General features: G+C 54.1%; 1 protein-coding gene across 1 annotated transcript; it reads left to right on the top strand.

Moving 5' to 3' along the window:
- Positions 1 to 472: 472 nt before the first annotated feature.
- On the top strand, positions 473 to 5,212 carry MUL1 (mitochondrial E3 ubiquitin protein ligase 1; the record flags this gene model as incomplete). Its single annotated transcript, XM_080692671.1, has 4 exons — positions 473 to 592; positions 3,035 to 3,122; positions 3,757 to 3,877; positions 4,483 to 5,212. 4 exons carry the CDS (start codon positions 473 to 475, stop codon positions 5,210 to 5,212), a joined length of 1,059 nt encoding a protein of 352 aa, XP_080548797.1.
- Between the last annotated feature and the right edge of the window lie 9,960 nt (positions 5,213 to 15,172).

Below are 15,172 nucleotides of genomic sequence, written 5' to 3'. Positions count from 1 at the left end.
TAGCCCTCCGGCCTCAGTTTTCTTATCTGTAAAGAGGACAGAATTAACATCCAGGGCCCAAGGCTTGTTTCAAAGCTGAAATGCATAACGCTCCTAAGTGTTTAATGCACAATTCTCTTCTTTCCTCCCAATCTAATGGCAGAGACAGCAAACCACCCAGTGACCCCAGGAAACAAGAAGGGCGGAGGCCGGGGCGACGCGGACCCGCCATCTCCGGCCGGGACGGACGCGGTCCCCGAGCGGCCAGAGGTCGCTCACCGACTTCCAGCTTCCGGGAGACGCGTCCCGCAGACCGCGCTGCGGTCACCCTGGCAACCGCGCTGCCCGGCCCCGACGCCCCGCCCACTTCCGATTTCTATATACGTCATCGCCGAGCGCCCGACCCGAGCTTCCGGGAGAAGCCTTCCGGGGGCGCGCACCCAGAGCCTGCGGGCCGGTCCTGCGCGGCAGTCTCCGCCGGCTGGACGCCGCCATGGAGAGCGGAGGGCGGCCCTCGCTGGGCCAGTTCATCCTCCTGGGCACCAGCTCCGTGGTCACCGCCTTCCTGTACTCCGTGTACCGGCAGAAGGCCCAGGTCGCCCGGGAGCTGAAGGTCAGTGCGGGAGCCGGCCGGGCGTCCCCGCCGGGTCACGGGGACCGCTCTCGGGTGCCCTCAGCCGGCGGCGGGGTCGGGTCTGGGGCCCGGATTTAGCGCCGCTCCGCCCCCTTGCCCCCGGACCCTCTGGTTCCTCTGAAGGACTCTCGGCTGAGTTACTTTGGTGGACAGATATTTCTCGAACACCTGCTGTGCCCCGGCAGTGAGCGGAGCAGGCCAAGTCTGCGCTCCTGAAGTGTGTTCTGGTAGAGAGAGGGAGGGAGATCGCGTAGTCAGGGGGTTGGCATGGTGAGAAGCGTTTTGGAGTAAGCCAGGGAAGAGGGGCAGTGGAATGCTGGGGAAAGGGAGTTTGCTGTTTTAGACCAAGTGGCGTTTGAGCAGAGTCCGGGCGGAGATAGGGAAGTGGGGTGCAGATGCTTACGGGAAGAGCAGTTCAGACCGAGGAACAAGTATGAGCCCCGTTTAACCGTGGGCTGCTTCTATAAAGTCGTTTATACTTGTTTTTTTAAATATTACTTTCTACCCCTATGGTAATGGGGATTGAACCCAGGGGCACTCTATCTTCAAACTACACCCTCAGCCCTAATTTGTTTATATTTTGAAACGGGGCTCACTAGGGGCTTTCTACCTCCGGGCTACACTCCCAGACCTATTTTATGATTTATTTGGAAACAGGGTCTCTTAAACAAGCTGAGGCTGGCTTCGAACCTGCGCGATCCTCCTGTCTCAGCTGCCCAAGCCTGGCCTCCCTTTAAAATTTGAATCGGCCGTCCTGTGATGTATTCTTCACTAGTTGTGTGATTTTGGACATATCCCTGTGCCTGTCTGAACCCTTTTCTCTAATCGAAGGCTCTAATGCTTACTGTATAGGGATGGTATCGGCATTAAACAGATTAATGCATTTAAAGTGCTTAGCATAATAGCCAGGTGTGGTGATGCACTACCCAATCCTAGTACTTGAGTAATACCCGATTTCTACAAAATAAAGGGCCAGGGGTAGAGTTCAGAGGTAGAATGACCCGGGCTTCAATCCCCAGTACCCCTACCAAAAAAGAAAACAACAACAAAAAAACAACCTTAGTGCTTGGCACACAGTATATCTCAGTGCTTAACACTAATTTAGTTCTTACATGTGTATTGAGTGCTTGCTGTGTGTCAGGCACTGTTCTTGGCACTAGGGAGACTGCATTCTAGTACACTAGACAGACGATAACCACATCAAATGGTAAGACAGGGAAGAGGGAAGGACTGGGTGCTGGAGGAAGATGGCGGCAGTGACTGCATGCTTGGTTGAGAGAGAAGAAAGACAAAAGCAGCGGAACATGACCGGCCAACAGACTTGCCCTGCTAAAGCAGAGGCCCGTTACAGCACCCAACACAGCTCCGTGTGTGTCTGTGTGTCTGTGTGTGTCTCTCTCTCTCTCCTCTCTCCTCTCTCCTCTCTCCTCTCTCTCTCTCTGCTGTACTGGGGCATTCTACCTGGTCTGTTATTCTTTATTTTGAAACAGTGTCTCACTGAGTTGCAGAGGGCCTCCCAAGTAGCTGAGGCCTCAGTCCTCAGGTCTCTGCCTCTGGAATGCTGGGATTACAGGCATGCACCACCACGCCCAGAAGCTGCCATCTCTTGACTTACACCGGGACCCTTGGATCACAGTGTTGTCAAGAAGAGATTGGATGACGTTCATTCTGCAGTGTGCAAATTAGCGCCTTTTGGATTTTCACTCAGATGTGTTCATATTTAAAGGAGCATGTGCTTTGTAACCTGGAAAGAGTGTATGTGGCACCTTCAGTCTTCAGTGACTGAAGGGGGCAGAGGCACAGCTCCCGGCCTGTGTGTATTAAAATGCCTGGGACAAAGCTGGGTATGGTGGTGCACACCTGTAATCCCAGTGCTTGGGACGCTGAGACAGGAGGATCCCAAGTTCGAGGCCAGCCTCAGCAATGTGGTGGGATCCCTGTTCCAAAATAGAAAATAAAATAGGGTTGGGAGTATATCTTGGGAGTAGAATGCCTCTGGGTTCAATATTAAGTTTCAAAAAACAAAACCAAGAGCTGGGTGTGGTGGTGCACACTTATAATTCCCAGTACTTGGGAGTTTGAGACAGGAGGATTGCAGGTTCGAAGCTAGCCTCAGACTTAGGCCCTCTGCAACTTAGTGAGATCCTGTTTCAAAATAAAGAATAAAAACTAGGGCTGGCGGTGTAGCTCGGAGGCAGCATGCCCCTGGGTTCCGTCCCCAGTACTGGGGAAAAAACCACACACGTACACACAAAAACAAAATTTCTGGGGTTATTTTTGAAATCAGATTGGATTCTCCTTCCTGCCCAATTTCCTCATTCTATCAACAGGAAAAAGAAACAGTTGTTTTTTACCCGTAAGTATGATTGTCAGTGTTTAATGTCTAATTTAATATGCTCTTTTGATTTTTTTTTCATTTAGGGAGCTAAGAAAATCCCCTTGGGTGAAGATTTAAAGAGTATTCTTTCAGAAGCACCAGGAAAATGTGTGCCTTATGCTGTTATTGAAGGTATGTTTGTTTAATGGTAAATGGAAAATGGCTTCCTTCTTCCAAAAGTTTTTTTTTCCTTTTTTTTTTTTTTTTGGTGGTACTGGGAATGGGAACCCAGGGGCCTTCTACCTCCTGGCTATACTCCCAAACCTATTTTATATTTTTATTTGGAAACAGGCTCTCTTAAGCCAGCGAGGCTGGCTTCGAACCTGCGCGATCCTCCTGTCTCCACCTCCCAAGCACGGGGATTACAAGCGTGCACCACCACGCCCAGCCCAAAAGTTTTATAAAGATAGTTAATCCTTTTATAGTGTTGGGACCATGGTACAGAATGTACTTTGGTTGTCAGAGAGACCTGAGTTATTACTGTAGGATCTTGGGCAAGATTACCAAACCTCTCTGGGCCCGTGTTTATCTCAGAGCTTATTTATCTGTAAACTAGATTCTCCCTTATGGGATTGTAGGGTTGTTGTGAGATTTAAGTGATGTGATCCATGTGAGGGGCTTATTGATTGTGCATAAGACGGACCTTGGGGTTGTACAGGTGTCATCGTTTTGATTAGTTAACATAACTCCAAGTAAAACTCATTCTGAATCACCTGAAAGAGGTCAGAACAGTGCTTCAGAAACTAAATGATTTGCTTCCGCTTAGGAGCTGTGCGATCTGTTAAAGAGACACTGAACAGCCAGTTTGTAGAGAACTGCAAGGGGGTGATTCAGCGGCTGACGCTTCAGGAGCACAAAATGGTGTGGAATCGAACAACACATCTTTGGTACGTGTCCTTTCTCCTCTGCTGGACCTTGCAGGGGTCCGTCCAGAGGCTGCTTCCTGGACACTCTTGTTGCGTCTTTAGGGACTCCTGAGTCAGGCCAAAGGCCAGTCTTACGTTGCCTTGTTATTTGGTTAACCTCTGTCAGAATACCGGAGACAGCTTGTCGGAGTCTTGGGCCTACTTCCAGATCTGCCAAACCAGAGTTTTCAGTACAGAAGGCCTGGAATTTGTTAATTAGGCCTACTAAAGTTTGAGAACCACTGATTTATAGATTAACGACTTCGGCGTTTGTTAAAGTACGCCTGTGCCATTTTACATGCAATGCCATTTTCCCACTTGATCCCAGCAGGGTTCTGTTTCAGATGTTGGACAGTGGCAAAGGGAAATGATAAAGGTGACCTGTGTGGTGCTCTTGTCCACCGGTCCCGGAGGCCAGCGGCGCCTCCCTGATAGCCTCAGGTAGTAGTGATTTCGGTGGTATTCTCAAGTCACATCAGATTTAGTCCTGTCCTCCTGGCTTGTAGGTGATTGCCCACTCTGCCTGGATGTTTGGCTTGTGTGGTTTCGTTTTCAGTCCTCTTTTGTTTTGCTGTTGTTGTTTTTAGGAATGACTGTTCAAAGGTCATTCACCAGAGGACCAACACGGTGCCCTTTGATCTGGTGCCCCATGAGGATGGCGTGGCCGGGGCTGTGCGGGTGCTGAAGCCCCTGGACTCGGTGGATCTGGGCCTAGAGACCGTGTATGAGAAGTTCCACCCGTCGGTCCAGTCCTTCACTGATGTCATTGGCCACTACATCAGTGGCGAGCGGCCCAAGGGCATCCAAGAGACCGAAGAGATGCTGAAGGTTGGGGCCACCCTCACGGGGGTTGGCGAACTGGTCCTAGACAACAACTCCGTCCGCCTGCAGCCGCCCAAGCAGGGCATGCAGTACTACCTGAGCAGCCAGGACTTTGACAGCCTGCTGCAGAGGCAGGAGTCGAGCGCCCGACTCTGGAAGGTCCTGGCCCTGGTGTTCGGCTTTGCCACGTGTGCCACGCTCTTCTTCATCCTCCGGAGGCAGTACCTGCAGCGGCAGGAGCGCCTGCGCCTGCAGCAGATGCAGGAGGAGTTCCAGGAGCACGAGGCCCAGCTGCTGAGCCAAGCCTCGCCTGAGGACAGGGAGAGTCTGAAGAGTGCCTGTGTCGTGTGTCTGAGCAGCTTCAAGTCCTGCGTCTTCCTGGAGTGCGGGCATGTCTGCTCCTGCCGCGAGTGCTACCGTGCCTTGCCAGAGCCCAAGAGGTGCCCCATCTGCCGGCGGGAGATCACCCGGGTCATTCCCCTGTACAACAGCTAGCGCTTCTGCAGCCGTGTGGCCAGACCGGGAAGTTGCCCTCCCTCCCCGGTCAGGGCTTTGTCCAGAGGCCTTTGCCAGAGCGGCTGTGGGGGAGAGGATGCCTCCAGGTATGACTGAGTGGCCCCACCTCCAGCACCGGGAGCTGCCGTTCATCGCTGGGGGGACACCTGGGGAGCCCCGCCCTGGGTGGGTCCATGGCCTGGTGACTTCCCTAGCAACCAGGTATGTGTGCGTGCGTGCGTGTGTGGTGTGTGTGCGTGTGTGGTGCGTGCGTGTGTGCGCGCGTGCATGCGTGTGTGTGGTGTGTGCATGTGTGCATGCGTGTGTGGTGCGTGTGTGCGTGCACGTGTCTGTCTCTGAAGCACCCTGTACCCTGAGCATCAGCGCCTGGTCTTCAGCCCCCCGGACCCCGGTCCTTTCTGGCGGCCTCGCGTGGTGGAAGGCCTCTGGCTCTGGGCTCACAGAGCTGCCCTGGATCAACTCCGCCCGCCCTTTCTCCTTTTCCTTCCAACTGGGGAAAAGGTCTTTCTTCACATTGTCTGTGCAGACTGCGCAGGCCACTTGCGTCCGTGTGTGGAGGGGACAAAAGGGCTGGGTCAGCACATCTGCCTGCGGGTGGGTGGGGTGGGGCCAGCAGAGGCGTGCTGCGGGGCCGTGTCAGGGAGCAGCCGCTCAGTTGGCCCTGGCGGCTCTGGTGCCCCTGAGGAGGTGGAACTGGGAAGACCTCGGCTGAAGGAAGCGGAGGGTGCTGTGTCCCGGCTCCTGCTTCCCCGCTGCCCTGCCTGCTGTGGCGTCCTGAGGGCTGGCCTTCTGAGGCTGGCCCCTGGACCCCTCCCCTCACCTCGTGTTGAGTCCTGAGTGCAGAAGTTGGGGGACACCTTTCTGCACCTCCAAGTGGCTGCAAGTTGCACACGGCTCTTTCTCCCCTCCCTATCCTTGTTCACCCATCCCCCTTCTGGTGGGGGAGGGTTCTCAGGGGCTGACGCTCGCACACAGTGCCACTGTGAACAGCACAGATTAAACCTGTTGCCACCACGTGTCTGCCTGTTGCTCTGTTAACAAGGTCAAGCGGCTCAGCCAAGGCCTTCCCGTGTTGAGTCCCTGCCACAACGGAACGAGAGCTGGGCCTTTGAGGCCTGTCCTCCTTGGGCTGGGGCGTAGTTTGGGTCTCGGGTGGGCTAGGCCTCAGGCTTGCCACCAAGGGGTGAGGCTGGTGAGCCCGAGAGGCAGCCCTGGACAGCCAGCCCCGCTGATGCCTGGTCTTGCTGGCACAGTGGTCTTGAAGGAATGTGCTGATGTCCTGGACCCTGGAGCAGCCTGCTCTCACCTGGGAGGATTGGCAGGTTGGGCCTGGAGGACGGCAAGGGCACACCGACACTCAGCGGGTACCACTGCCCACATGAGGCCACGTACTGCCTCAGGCTTCCATTACAAAGTTGGTCACCCTCAAAGAAACCCTGAGGGGACAGCACCACCATGAAGCCACGGGCCCCAGTCTAGAGGAGCTGTTTGCCGCCCAGCAGCGGGGCTAGTCAGTTTCCTGCGTTGCTAGAGGAGACCTGGGCCATGCTGGAGGGCAGGCAAACGGGAGAATCCTCTTGCTAATGCCGTGGGTGTGAAGACCCACTTGCTACGTGTGTGTGGGACGCCTCCCTGAGCCGCGGAGGTGCCTCCTGGCCTTTTGGCTGCTGCTTTGTAAGCGCCCAGCATTTAGTGGGGCTCCCCGGGAGGGATGGACATGGTGATCTGGGTGTGGATTCAGGAGTAAATCCCGAGGCAATAGGGGAAGGCAGTCTGCTTTCCCCCCGCAGATTTCATTGCCTTTTTTTTTTTTAATCATAGTGGGGATTGAATTCAGGGCCATGCTACCACTGAACTACCCCCCACCCTCAGCCCTTTTTATTTTGAAAAGGCGGCTCCCTGAGCCTCTCAGGCTCCCTGAGTTAGCGGGGCTGGCCTCGAACCTGCGATCTTAGCCACTCACATTACTGTACTTCAGGCGAGTGCCACCGTGTCCCGCTCCGTGGGTGTCAGTCCCTGGTGTGGGAGCCTCAGGAAGCAGGGTCTCCCCGGACACGCTGGACCCAGGCTGGGGATCTGTGGTCCTGCTTGGGCCTGGCCTGTCGGGCTGAGAGCGGCCCCCACGGCTGCAACTGTGTAGCAGTTCCTGCCTTCTGCCTCAGGAGCCTCATCTCCAGGAGGGCCACACGGCCCAGCGGGACTGAGGCATGGGTGGGAGCGACGGAGGGAAGGCGAGGGGGAAGTCTGCACAGAGCAGCCGTGGCGTCGGGGCTTGTGGGCCTGTCTGCCCTCGCCCAGTCTCTTTCTCCTGGGCAGACAGTGCGAGGCAGGAATCCTCTTGTTTCAGGTGCTTGGAATGTTTGTGCTCAGCACTTTCTGCCTGCCGTCCTCCACCGCTGGGCGTTGAGGCTGGTCAGCACCCGGCGCACCAGCAGATCTGTACTTCAGGCGAGTGCCACCGTGTCCCGCTCGCTCCCAGCAGATCGTCCCAGCAGATCTGGTGCAGGAGGAGCCGGAAGGCAGTCTTCAGGCTCCTGGTTCACTCAGAATTCTTGTGGAGATTTAGAAACAACGTGACAAAGTCGACCCATCCTGGATGCCCTGGATGCTGGCAGAAGCTCCAGCCCAGGCTGTGATGGGGCTGCTGGCGATGAGGCCGGCAACCCCATGGGGTGGGTCTCGAGTGCTCAGGGGAAGGCCCTTTGAGTTTGGCACCCCCCCTCCCCCCCGCATTATGACAAACATTTGCTGAACTTATCTCATGCCTGGAGACAGAATGAAGAAGAGCCAGCACCTGCCCTCAGATTTGTGTTCTGAAGCCACCTAATTATTTGAAAAGGAGTAAGTCCTGTTTGGCGAGGATGGGGACTCCGTTCTTTGGGATACTTGTGGTTTAAAGAATATCATAACTGCAAGTTTTATGTCTTAGTCTGTTTTGGGCTGCTGTGACAGAAAGCCCGAACCTGGGTAATTTATAAAGAAAAGAGGTTGATTTCTCGTATTTCCGGGGGCTGGGAAGTCCAAGAGCACAGCACCTGTGTCTGGGGAGGGCCTTCCTGCTGTGCCGCATCACAGCAGAGGGCATCCCATGGCGAGGAAGCACACGGAAACCAAAATAAGTAAGTCCTGGATCGAACTTGTCCTGTTACGAGGAGTCCACTCCTGAGATAACCAGCCCACCCACTGGATAACGGCCCAAGTTCCCTCCTGATGCAGTTGTCTCTTAAAGGCCCCAACTCTTAATCCTGTTATGACAGCAATTAAACTTTACCATGAAGCCAGGCACGGTGGCCCATGCCTGCGGTCCCAGTACTTGGGATGCTGAGACCGCAAGATTTCAGGTTCCAGGCTAACAGGCAGTTATTTAGCAAGACCATCTCTCAAAATATAAAATAGGACTGGGGGTGTGCTCAGTGGCAGAGCACCTATGGAGTCAATCCCCAGCACCACAGATTTAAAAAATAAACACAAGTTTGGGAGGGATTGCAAATCATAACAGGTCTTTGGCCTGGTTGCAGCGAAGTTTCTGACCATTAGAATCAAACTGACCAAGGGCAATATGTCTTTGTGGAAGGAGAGCCACACAGAAAACACCCCCGAGTCTAGAGGGCTCTCTTCAAGCCACCGACCCATCACGTCACTCCTCTGTCGACGGCTGGTCAGCTCCCCGCCGTCTGCAGGATTGAGGCCGCTCTTCCATGGAACGCAAGTCCTGCACAGCCCAGTTCTGCCACCTCATCCAGCTTGCCCTCATCTTCAGCAAGCTGGAGCTGCTGGCCTTCCTGAACATGTGGGCGTCCCTGCCGCTGCCCGCAGACCCTGCTCCCCAACTCCTGGCTCTTCCTTCGCTGCCGCGTCAGTGTCTGCTCACCTTTTTTTTTTTTTTTTTTTTTTGGCGGGTCTGGGGATGGAACCCAGGGGCATTCAACCTCCGAGCTACACCCCCTGCCCTATTTTTTATTCTTTATTTTGAAACCAGGTCTCACTGAGTTGCAGAGGGCCTCACTAAGTAGCTGAGGCTGTCCGCGAACCGCGATCCTCCAGTTCTCAGCCTCCCGAATGCTGGGATGACAAGCGTGCCCACCACGCCCGGCTTTGCTCACTCTTTAAACTCAGCGTGAAGCTGGGTGTGACGGTGCATGCCTGAAATCCCCATAGTTGGGAGGCCGAGACAAGAGGATCATAGATTATAGGACAGCCTCCGCAATAGTGCTGAGGCTGTCATTAACTTTCATTAAGCTAGTGAGACCCTGTTTCAAAATATAAGGTCAGGCCGGGCGTGGTGGCGCACGCTTGTAATCCCCGCGCTTGGGAGGCGGAGACAGGAGGATTGCAGGTTCATGGACAGCCTCAGCTACTTAGACCCTGCTTCCAAATAAAAATAAAAAATAGGGCTGGGGGTGTAGCTTGGAGGTAAATGCCCCAGGCTAGAGATGTAGCTTAGAGGTAGAATTCCTCTGGGTTCAATCTCCAGTACCACATACACACACAAAACAAAAAACTAATCTTGAGGTGTCTCCTCCAGAAAAGACTCCTGACCTCTCTGGACCAGTAGCTTATTTCCTCTCTGAGATTACAAAATGCTTTTTTATATACTAGGAATAGATACCTGTGGTATTCTACCGCTGAGCCATGCTCCAGCCTATTTTATTATTATTTATTATTATTATTTTCCTGCGCGTCTAGGGATGGAACCCAGGGGCATTCGACCTCCGACCTATACCCTCTGCCCAATTTTTTATTCTTTACTTTTGAAACAGGGTCTCACTAAGTTGCGGAGGGCCTCACTAAGTAGCTGAGGCTGTTCACGAACCATCATCCCCTGGTCTCAGCCTTCCGAATGCTGGGAGTACAAGCATGTGCCACCAAGCCTAGCTTTATATTTATTATTTATTAATTTAATTTATTTACTTATTGTGGTAGTGGGAATGGAACCTAGGGGTATTCTACCTCCAAGCTGCATCTCCAGCCCTATTTTTCATTATTTATTTTATTTTATTTTTATTATTATTTTTTTTGTGGTACTGGGGTTCCTGGAAGCCCTTCTACTTCCGGGCCACACTCCCAGACCTATTTTTACATTTTTATTTGGAAACAGGGTCTCCTAAGCCAGCGTGGGGCTGGCTTCGAACCTGCGCAATCCTCCTGTCTCTGCCTCCCAAGCGCGGGGATTACAAGCGTGCGCCACCACGCCCGGCTCATTATTTATTTTAAAACAGGGTCTCAGTACATTGCAGAGGGCCTCATTAAGTAGCTGAGGCTGGCTGAGAACCTGCAATCTTCCTGTCTCAGCCTCCCAAATGCTGGGATTACAAGCGTGCACCCCCATGCTCTGCTTTTATTTTTTATTTTGAAATAGGGTCTCACTAAGTTGCTGAGGGCCTTGCTAAGTTGCTGAGACTGACCTCAAACCTGTGATCCTCCTGTCTCAGCCTCCTAAGTAGTAGGATTACAGGTGTGTGCCACCATACCCAACTTACTTTTTTTAAAGACAGGGTCTTGCTAAGTTACCTCAGCCTCCTGAGTTGCTGGAGTCACAGGCACCTATGGGTCTAAGCCCTGTGCCACCAAGCCCTGCCCCAGTCTGCTTGTCTCTCAGTTCCTGCCCTTTGCATATTGTCCAGGCCTCAGGCAGGGACTATATTATTTCGCTTCCTTCTCTGGTTTAGGCTAAGCATGGACTGATTGGAGCTGACATCAGGACTGGTTTCTTGCTGGGTACCTTAAGTGCCGTCTCTGACGATCTCACCTCAGCCTCACTTGCTGAGTACGTGTTTGCTTTATTCTTACTTTAAATAGAAGGAAACTGAGATCCAGTAAGGTTAGTGGCTTGCCAAAAACACGAGAATAGGATTTTTAAAAATTTTTATTTTTGAAGGTGAAGATTGAACCCAGGGATATTCTGCTTCTGAGCTACACCTCCAGCCCCTTTTATTTTATATTATTTATTTTCTGTCTCAGTCATCCAAGTACTGGGATTATTGGCATGTTCCTTTATTCCCAGCTTGAGGGATAAAATTTATTTATTTTCTGGTACTGGGGATGGAACCCAGGGGCATTCTACCTTCAAGCTACACCCCCAGCCCTATTTTTGATTCTTTATTTTGAAACAGGGTCTCACTGAGTTGTAAAGGACCTCATAAGTAGCTGAGGCTGTCTGGGAACCACAATCCTCCTGTCTCAGCCTCTCAAATACTGGAATTACAAGCGTGCACCACCATGCCCAGCTGAGGAGTAAGATTTAAACCCAGGCAGCCTGACTCCAGAGCCTGAGCGCTTAACCACCAGATGTCCCTGGGATGAATGACTAAACCAGGAAATGGAATAGTAGGGGTGAAGGAGACAGCCTAGGAAGCTGCCTGGAGACGGTGGCTTTTGGGCCACAGATTGGAGCAATGACTGTAGGTAAGGGGTGAGGGGAAGGTCCTTTTTAGGGCCAAGGCGGATGAATTTGTGTAGAAGGAATGTCATATTCTGCCACCTGTCCAGAGCTTTGAGGAAAGTCAGGGCAATGTTATCAGAGGGTGCCCTGGGAGCCCCAAAGCTTGCTTTCTCTCTGGTCCCGGCACCATTGCTACGTACGTTGAACGCAGCATCCAACCTCTGTGGGCCTCAGTTCCGTCTACAAAAGCAGCGACTTGGACGAGAAGCTCCCGGGCTCCGTCTGGCTCAGAGGCTTTGCCTGTGCACAAGATGCCGCAGGCAGGGACCAGGGAGGGCGGGGAGAAGCCCGCGGGTGGGCGCGGGCCAGAGCTGAGCGGTGGCTCCCCTCGGGCTGGCTGCGCGCCAGGGCCCAGGCCGGCCTTCTCAGAGAGCCGGGGAGCACGACACATTTTCTCTCTAATTAGATGGCGTTAACTTATCAATTTTGAATGAGATAAGTTTCTGAGCATGATGTCCCGAATCGCTCCCCGAAGTGCTCATTAGTCACTTCCTGCAGCTGCCTGATTGTTTTCCAGATGCCAGCGAGGGACTTGGCATTTCCCTTCCCGAGGGGGGCGGGCGAGGGGGCGCAGCGCGGAGGGCGGGCAGGCCTGCGCTCTCGACCTGTCCCCGTCCCCGCTCCTTTGCTCTTGTGCCGTGACCCTGGAGGGCCACAGCTGACCTCAACAAACTTACTGTGCCCGGGACGTGGTTGGTGACCTGTGTGCGCCCTGGGCCTGGGGGTACAATGAGGTCATCCCGCTGCTAACGCCTCCATTACCATAACTGCGGCCCCGCCCCTCAGAGCCTCGCCTCCTTATTTAAGGCGCCCTGCAGGGCGGTGGGTGTTCCAGGCATACTTGTAAAGGATGGCTCACCGCCCGCGATTCTTCTTCCCACCCTCCTCAGCTTCCCGGCTCCCTGAGCATCCCTCCGAAGCGGCAGTTTCGTCTACGACCCCCAGGTGGCGCTGTGCCCCCATCGTTGAGGAGGCAGGGGGACCTGGAGGGGGGACCTGGAGGGGAAACTGAGGCTGTGTGTCATGCGGCCTGCGCCGTTTTCTTTTCCTTGAGGCGTGTGGACCCAACCTTGCAAGTGTGAGGGCAGATTGGAGGAGGACGCCGAGCTGCTGATCCCAGCACCAGCGTGGCGCACCCTGGAAAGGGCGACCAGGCAGAACTCCTCCTGCCTCTGTCCAGCTTCCCTCCTGCCTCTGTCCAGCTCACCAGGGCAGCTGCAGATGTGAAAGTTTGGAGAACCTCAGAAAGTTCCAGAGGGGAAAGATCCCACATTTCTTCCTAATTTCCCAGGCATTCATATCCTTAAATATATACTAACCACGAGTCCTTTAAACAAAAAAAACCGAGATATGCATAATGCATTGCACGTTCTTAAAATATGCACATGACTTCGCACTGGGAAAGGATGCTTGAAAAAACCCGTATGACATAGATTGTAGCACTGGATGTTGCTCTGAGAGAAATTCTGCTTCTCCCAGCTGGGTCCTCCTGGCTCCCAGCTCCTCTGTCCTGCCCTCCGTCGCTTACCCTTCTCCTCTCTCTGCCCTCCTGCTCCCCCTCGCGGCCCTGACTCGATGGAGTGGGTCTGTTTCTTTTCTGCCCTGTTTGTCCCTGTACCTGAGCACATGATGGTTCTGCGACTGTGGGGCTCTGTCTTCCTCTCCGGGCGCTTTAGCCTCTGTGATTCTGTTCCTCCTGCCGTGTCTCACTGCCTCCCTACCTCACCTGGGCCTACACCTGCCTCCGGGCCAGGTTGCCCCTGCTCAGCCAGGGTCTGGCAGGGCAGGGTGACCACATGGCAGCTCCCCAAGCTTGCTTCTGCTATTCTGTTACACTGGAAGTTCACTTCCTGGGAAGAAGAAGCCCTCTGTCCATCCTGCAGGCCACAGGGGCAGCAGGCAGAGTGCTCGCTGCCTGCAGCTGTCCCCTGCCTTGCCTTATGGGCTCCACCTGCCTTTTTTGGGGTACAGGGATTTGAACCCAGCTACATTCTACTTCTGAGCTACACCTCACCCCTGTTTTATCTTTTATTTTGAAACGGGATCTCACTAAGTTACCGAGGGCCTCGCTGCATTGCTGAGGCTGGCCTTGAGCCTGCCATCCTCTTGTCTCTGCCTCTCAAGTACTGGATTACAGGCATCATCGCCAGGCAGGGCTTTCCATCTATACTCTGAGCCTCACAGTCTCTTTTTGGGGCAGAGCTCCTCACCTTAGTTTTATAGCTGAGAGGCATTCTGGGGCCGAGAGAGCAGCCACTGCCTCGCGGTTGCACAGGTAGGCGGCTCAGAGCTGGGACTGAACTCAGGTCTGGTGACCTGCTCCGTGAACAGAGGGTTGAGTTGAGTGTCAGGACCTGGTCTCCGTGTTGGTTCTGGTTCTGAGTGGGCAGCTCATCATCCTAGCCTGGGAATCTACCTTTTCCTGCACACAGTGGAAGGCATCCTTCCTCTGCCCACCACCCTGTGGGGCATTGTAGGCATCGCCACCACCACCACGGGGTGGGAAAGTGCTTGACTAGAGTGCGTGGGATCCGAGAGGTGCAGATCACGGCCATCCTTCTCTGAAGGGGGATCCTGGGCTTAGCAGCTAGTGGCTGTATCCCTCTGATTCGGCTGAACCCTCAGGGGTCTGACCCCACATCTGGAGGCCTCTGGGCCTAAGGTATGAACACCTGTTCTGTTGTTTCAGGACACAGCATGACACCGGTGCAGAATCCTGTAGTGGTGCTGTTTACAGGATTCAGCCCTATCCAGATGCAGTGTCATCAGAGAGGCCTTTGGGGTTCCTGGAAACCGTGGGCGCAACGCTGTTCTAAGTCTTGGGAAAGAGAATCAGCTATTTCATCAGATTCCCAAAGGGACCCTGGGCCCATGACAGGTTTGGGCTTAGGCTGCCTGAATTTGCAGAGAATAGGAGAGGCTTGTCCCTGCTGTCCTGACACCAGGCATCCTCTGGGAGGCAGTGTCCCCCAACGGTGGAGAGCTCGGCTTCTGGGCGGGACCTGCTGCCTCTCACTGGCTGTGAGGCTTTGGGCTGTCACTCAACTTTTCTGGCCTGGAAGCCCTCATCCCTAAGATAAAGGCAACCATCTCCACACCCAGCACCTCCCAAGATTAGGTGCAGGCTGGGTGTCGTAGCCAGTTTCTCCGTCAGAGTCCCCAAGGCCAGAGCTCCCTCCCTCGGGCCTCATATGCTGAGGATTTGGGGTAATGGAGGGGCACAGGCAGGCAGGCACAGGTGGGTGGCAGAGTCGGGCACTAGGTGGATGTCGTCATTGTCTCTCTTTGGTTCTGGGGATTGGACCCAGGGCCATTCTCAGCTACACCCCATCCCTATTTTATTTTGAAACAGGGTCCCGCGGAGGTGCTGAGGGCTCAACAAGTTGCTGAGGCTGGCCGGGAACTTGTGATCCTCCTGTCTCAGCTCCCAAGTCCTAGGCTCACAGGCGTGCGCCACCACATCTAGCCTCACTGTTTCATAAGTTTCCCTAAAGAGC

Source organism: Muscardinus avellanarius, assembly GCF_963383645.1.
Source record: "Muscardinus avellanarius genome assembly, chromosome: 3".
NCBI lineage: Eukaryota > Metazoa > Chordata > Mammalia > Rodentia > Gliridae > Muscardinus > Muscardinus avellanarius.
Note: the sequence above shows the minus strand (reverse complement) of the source record. Positions and strands in the feature narration are given on the sequence as shown.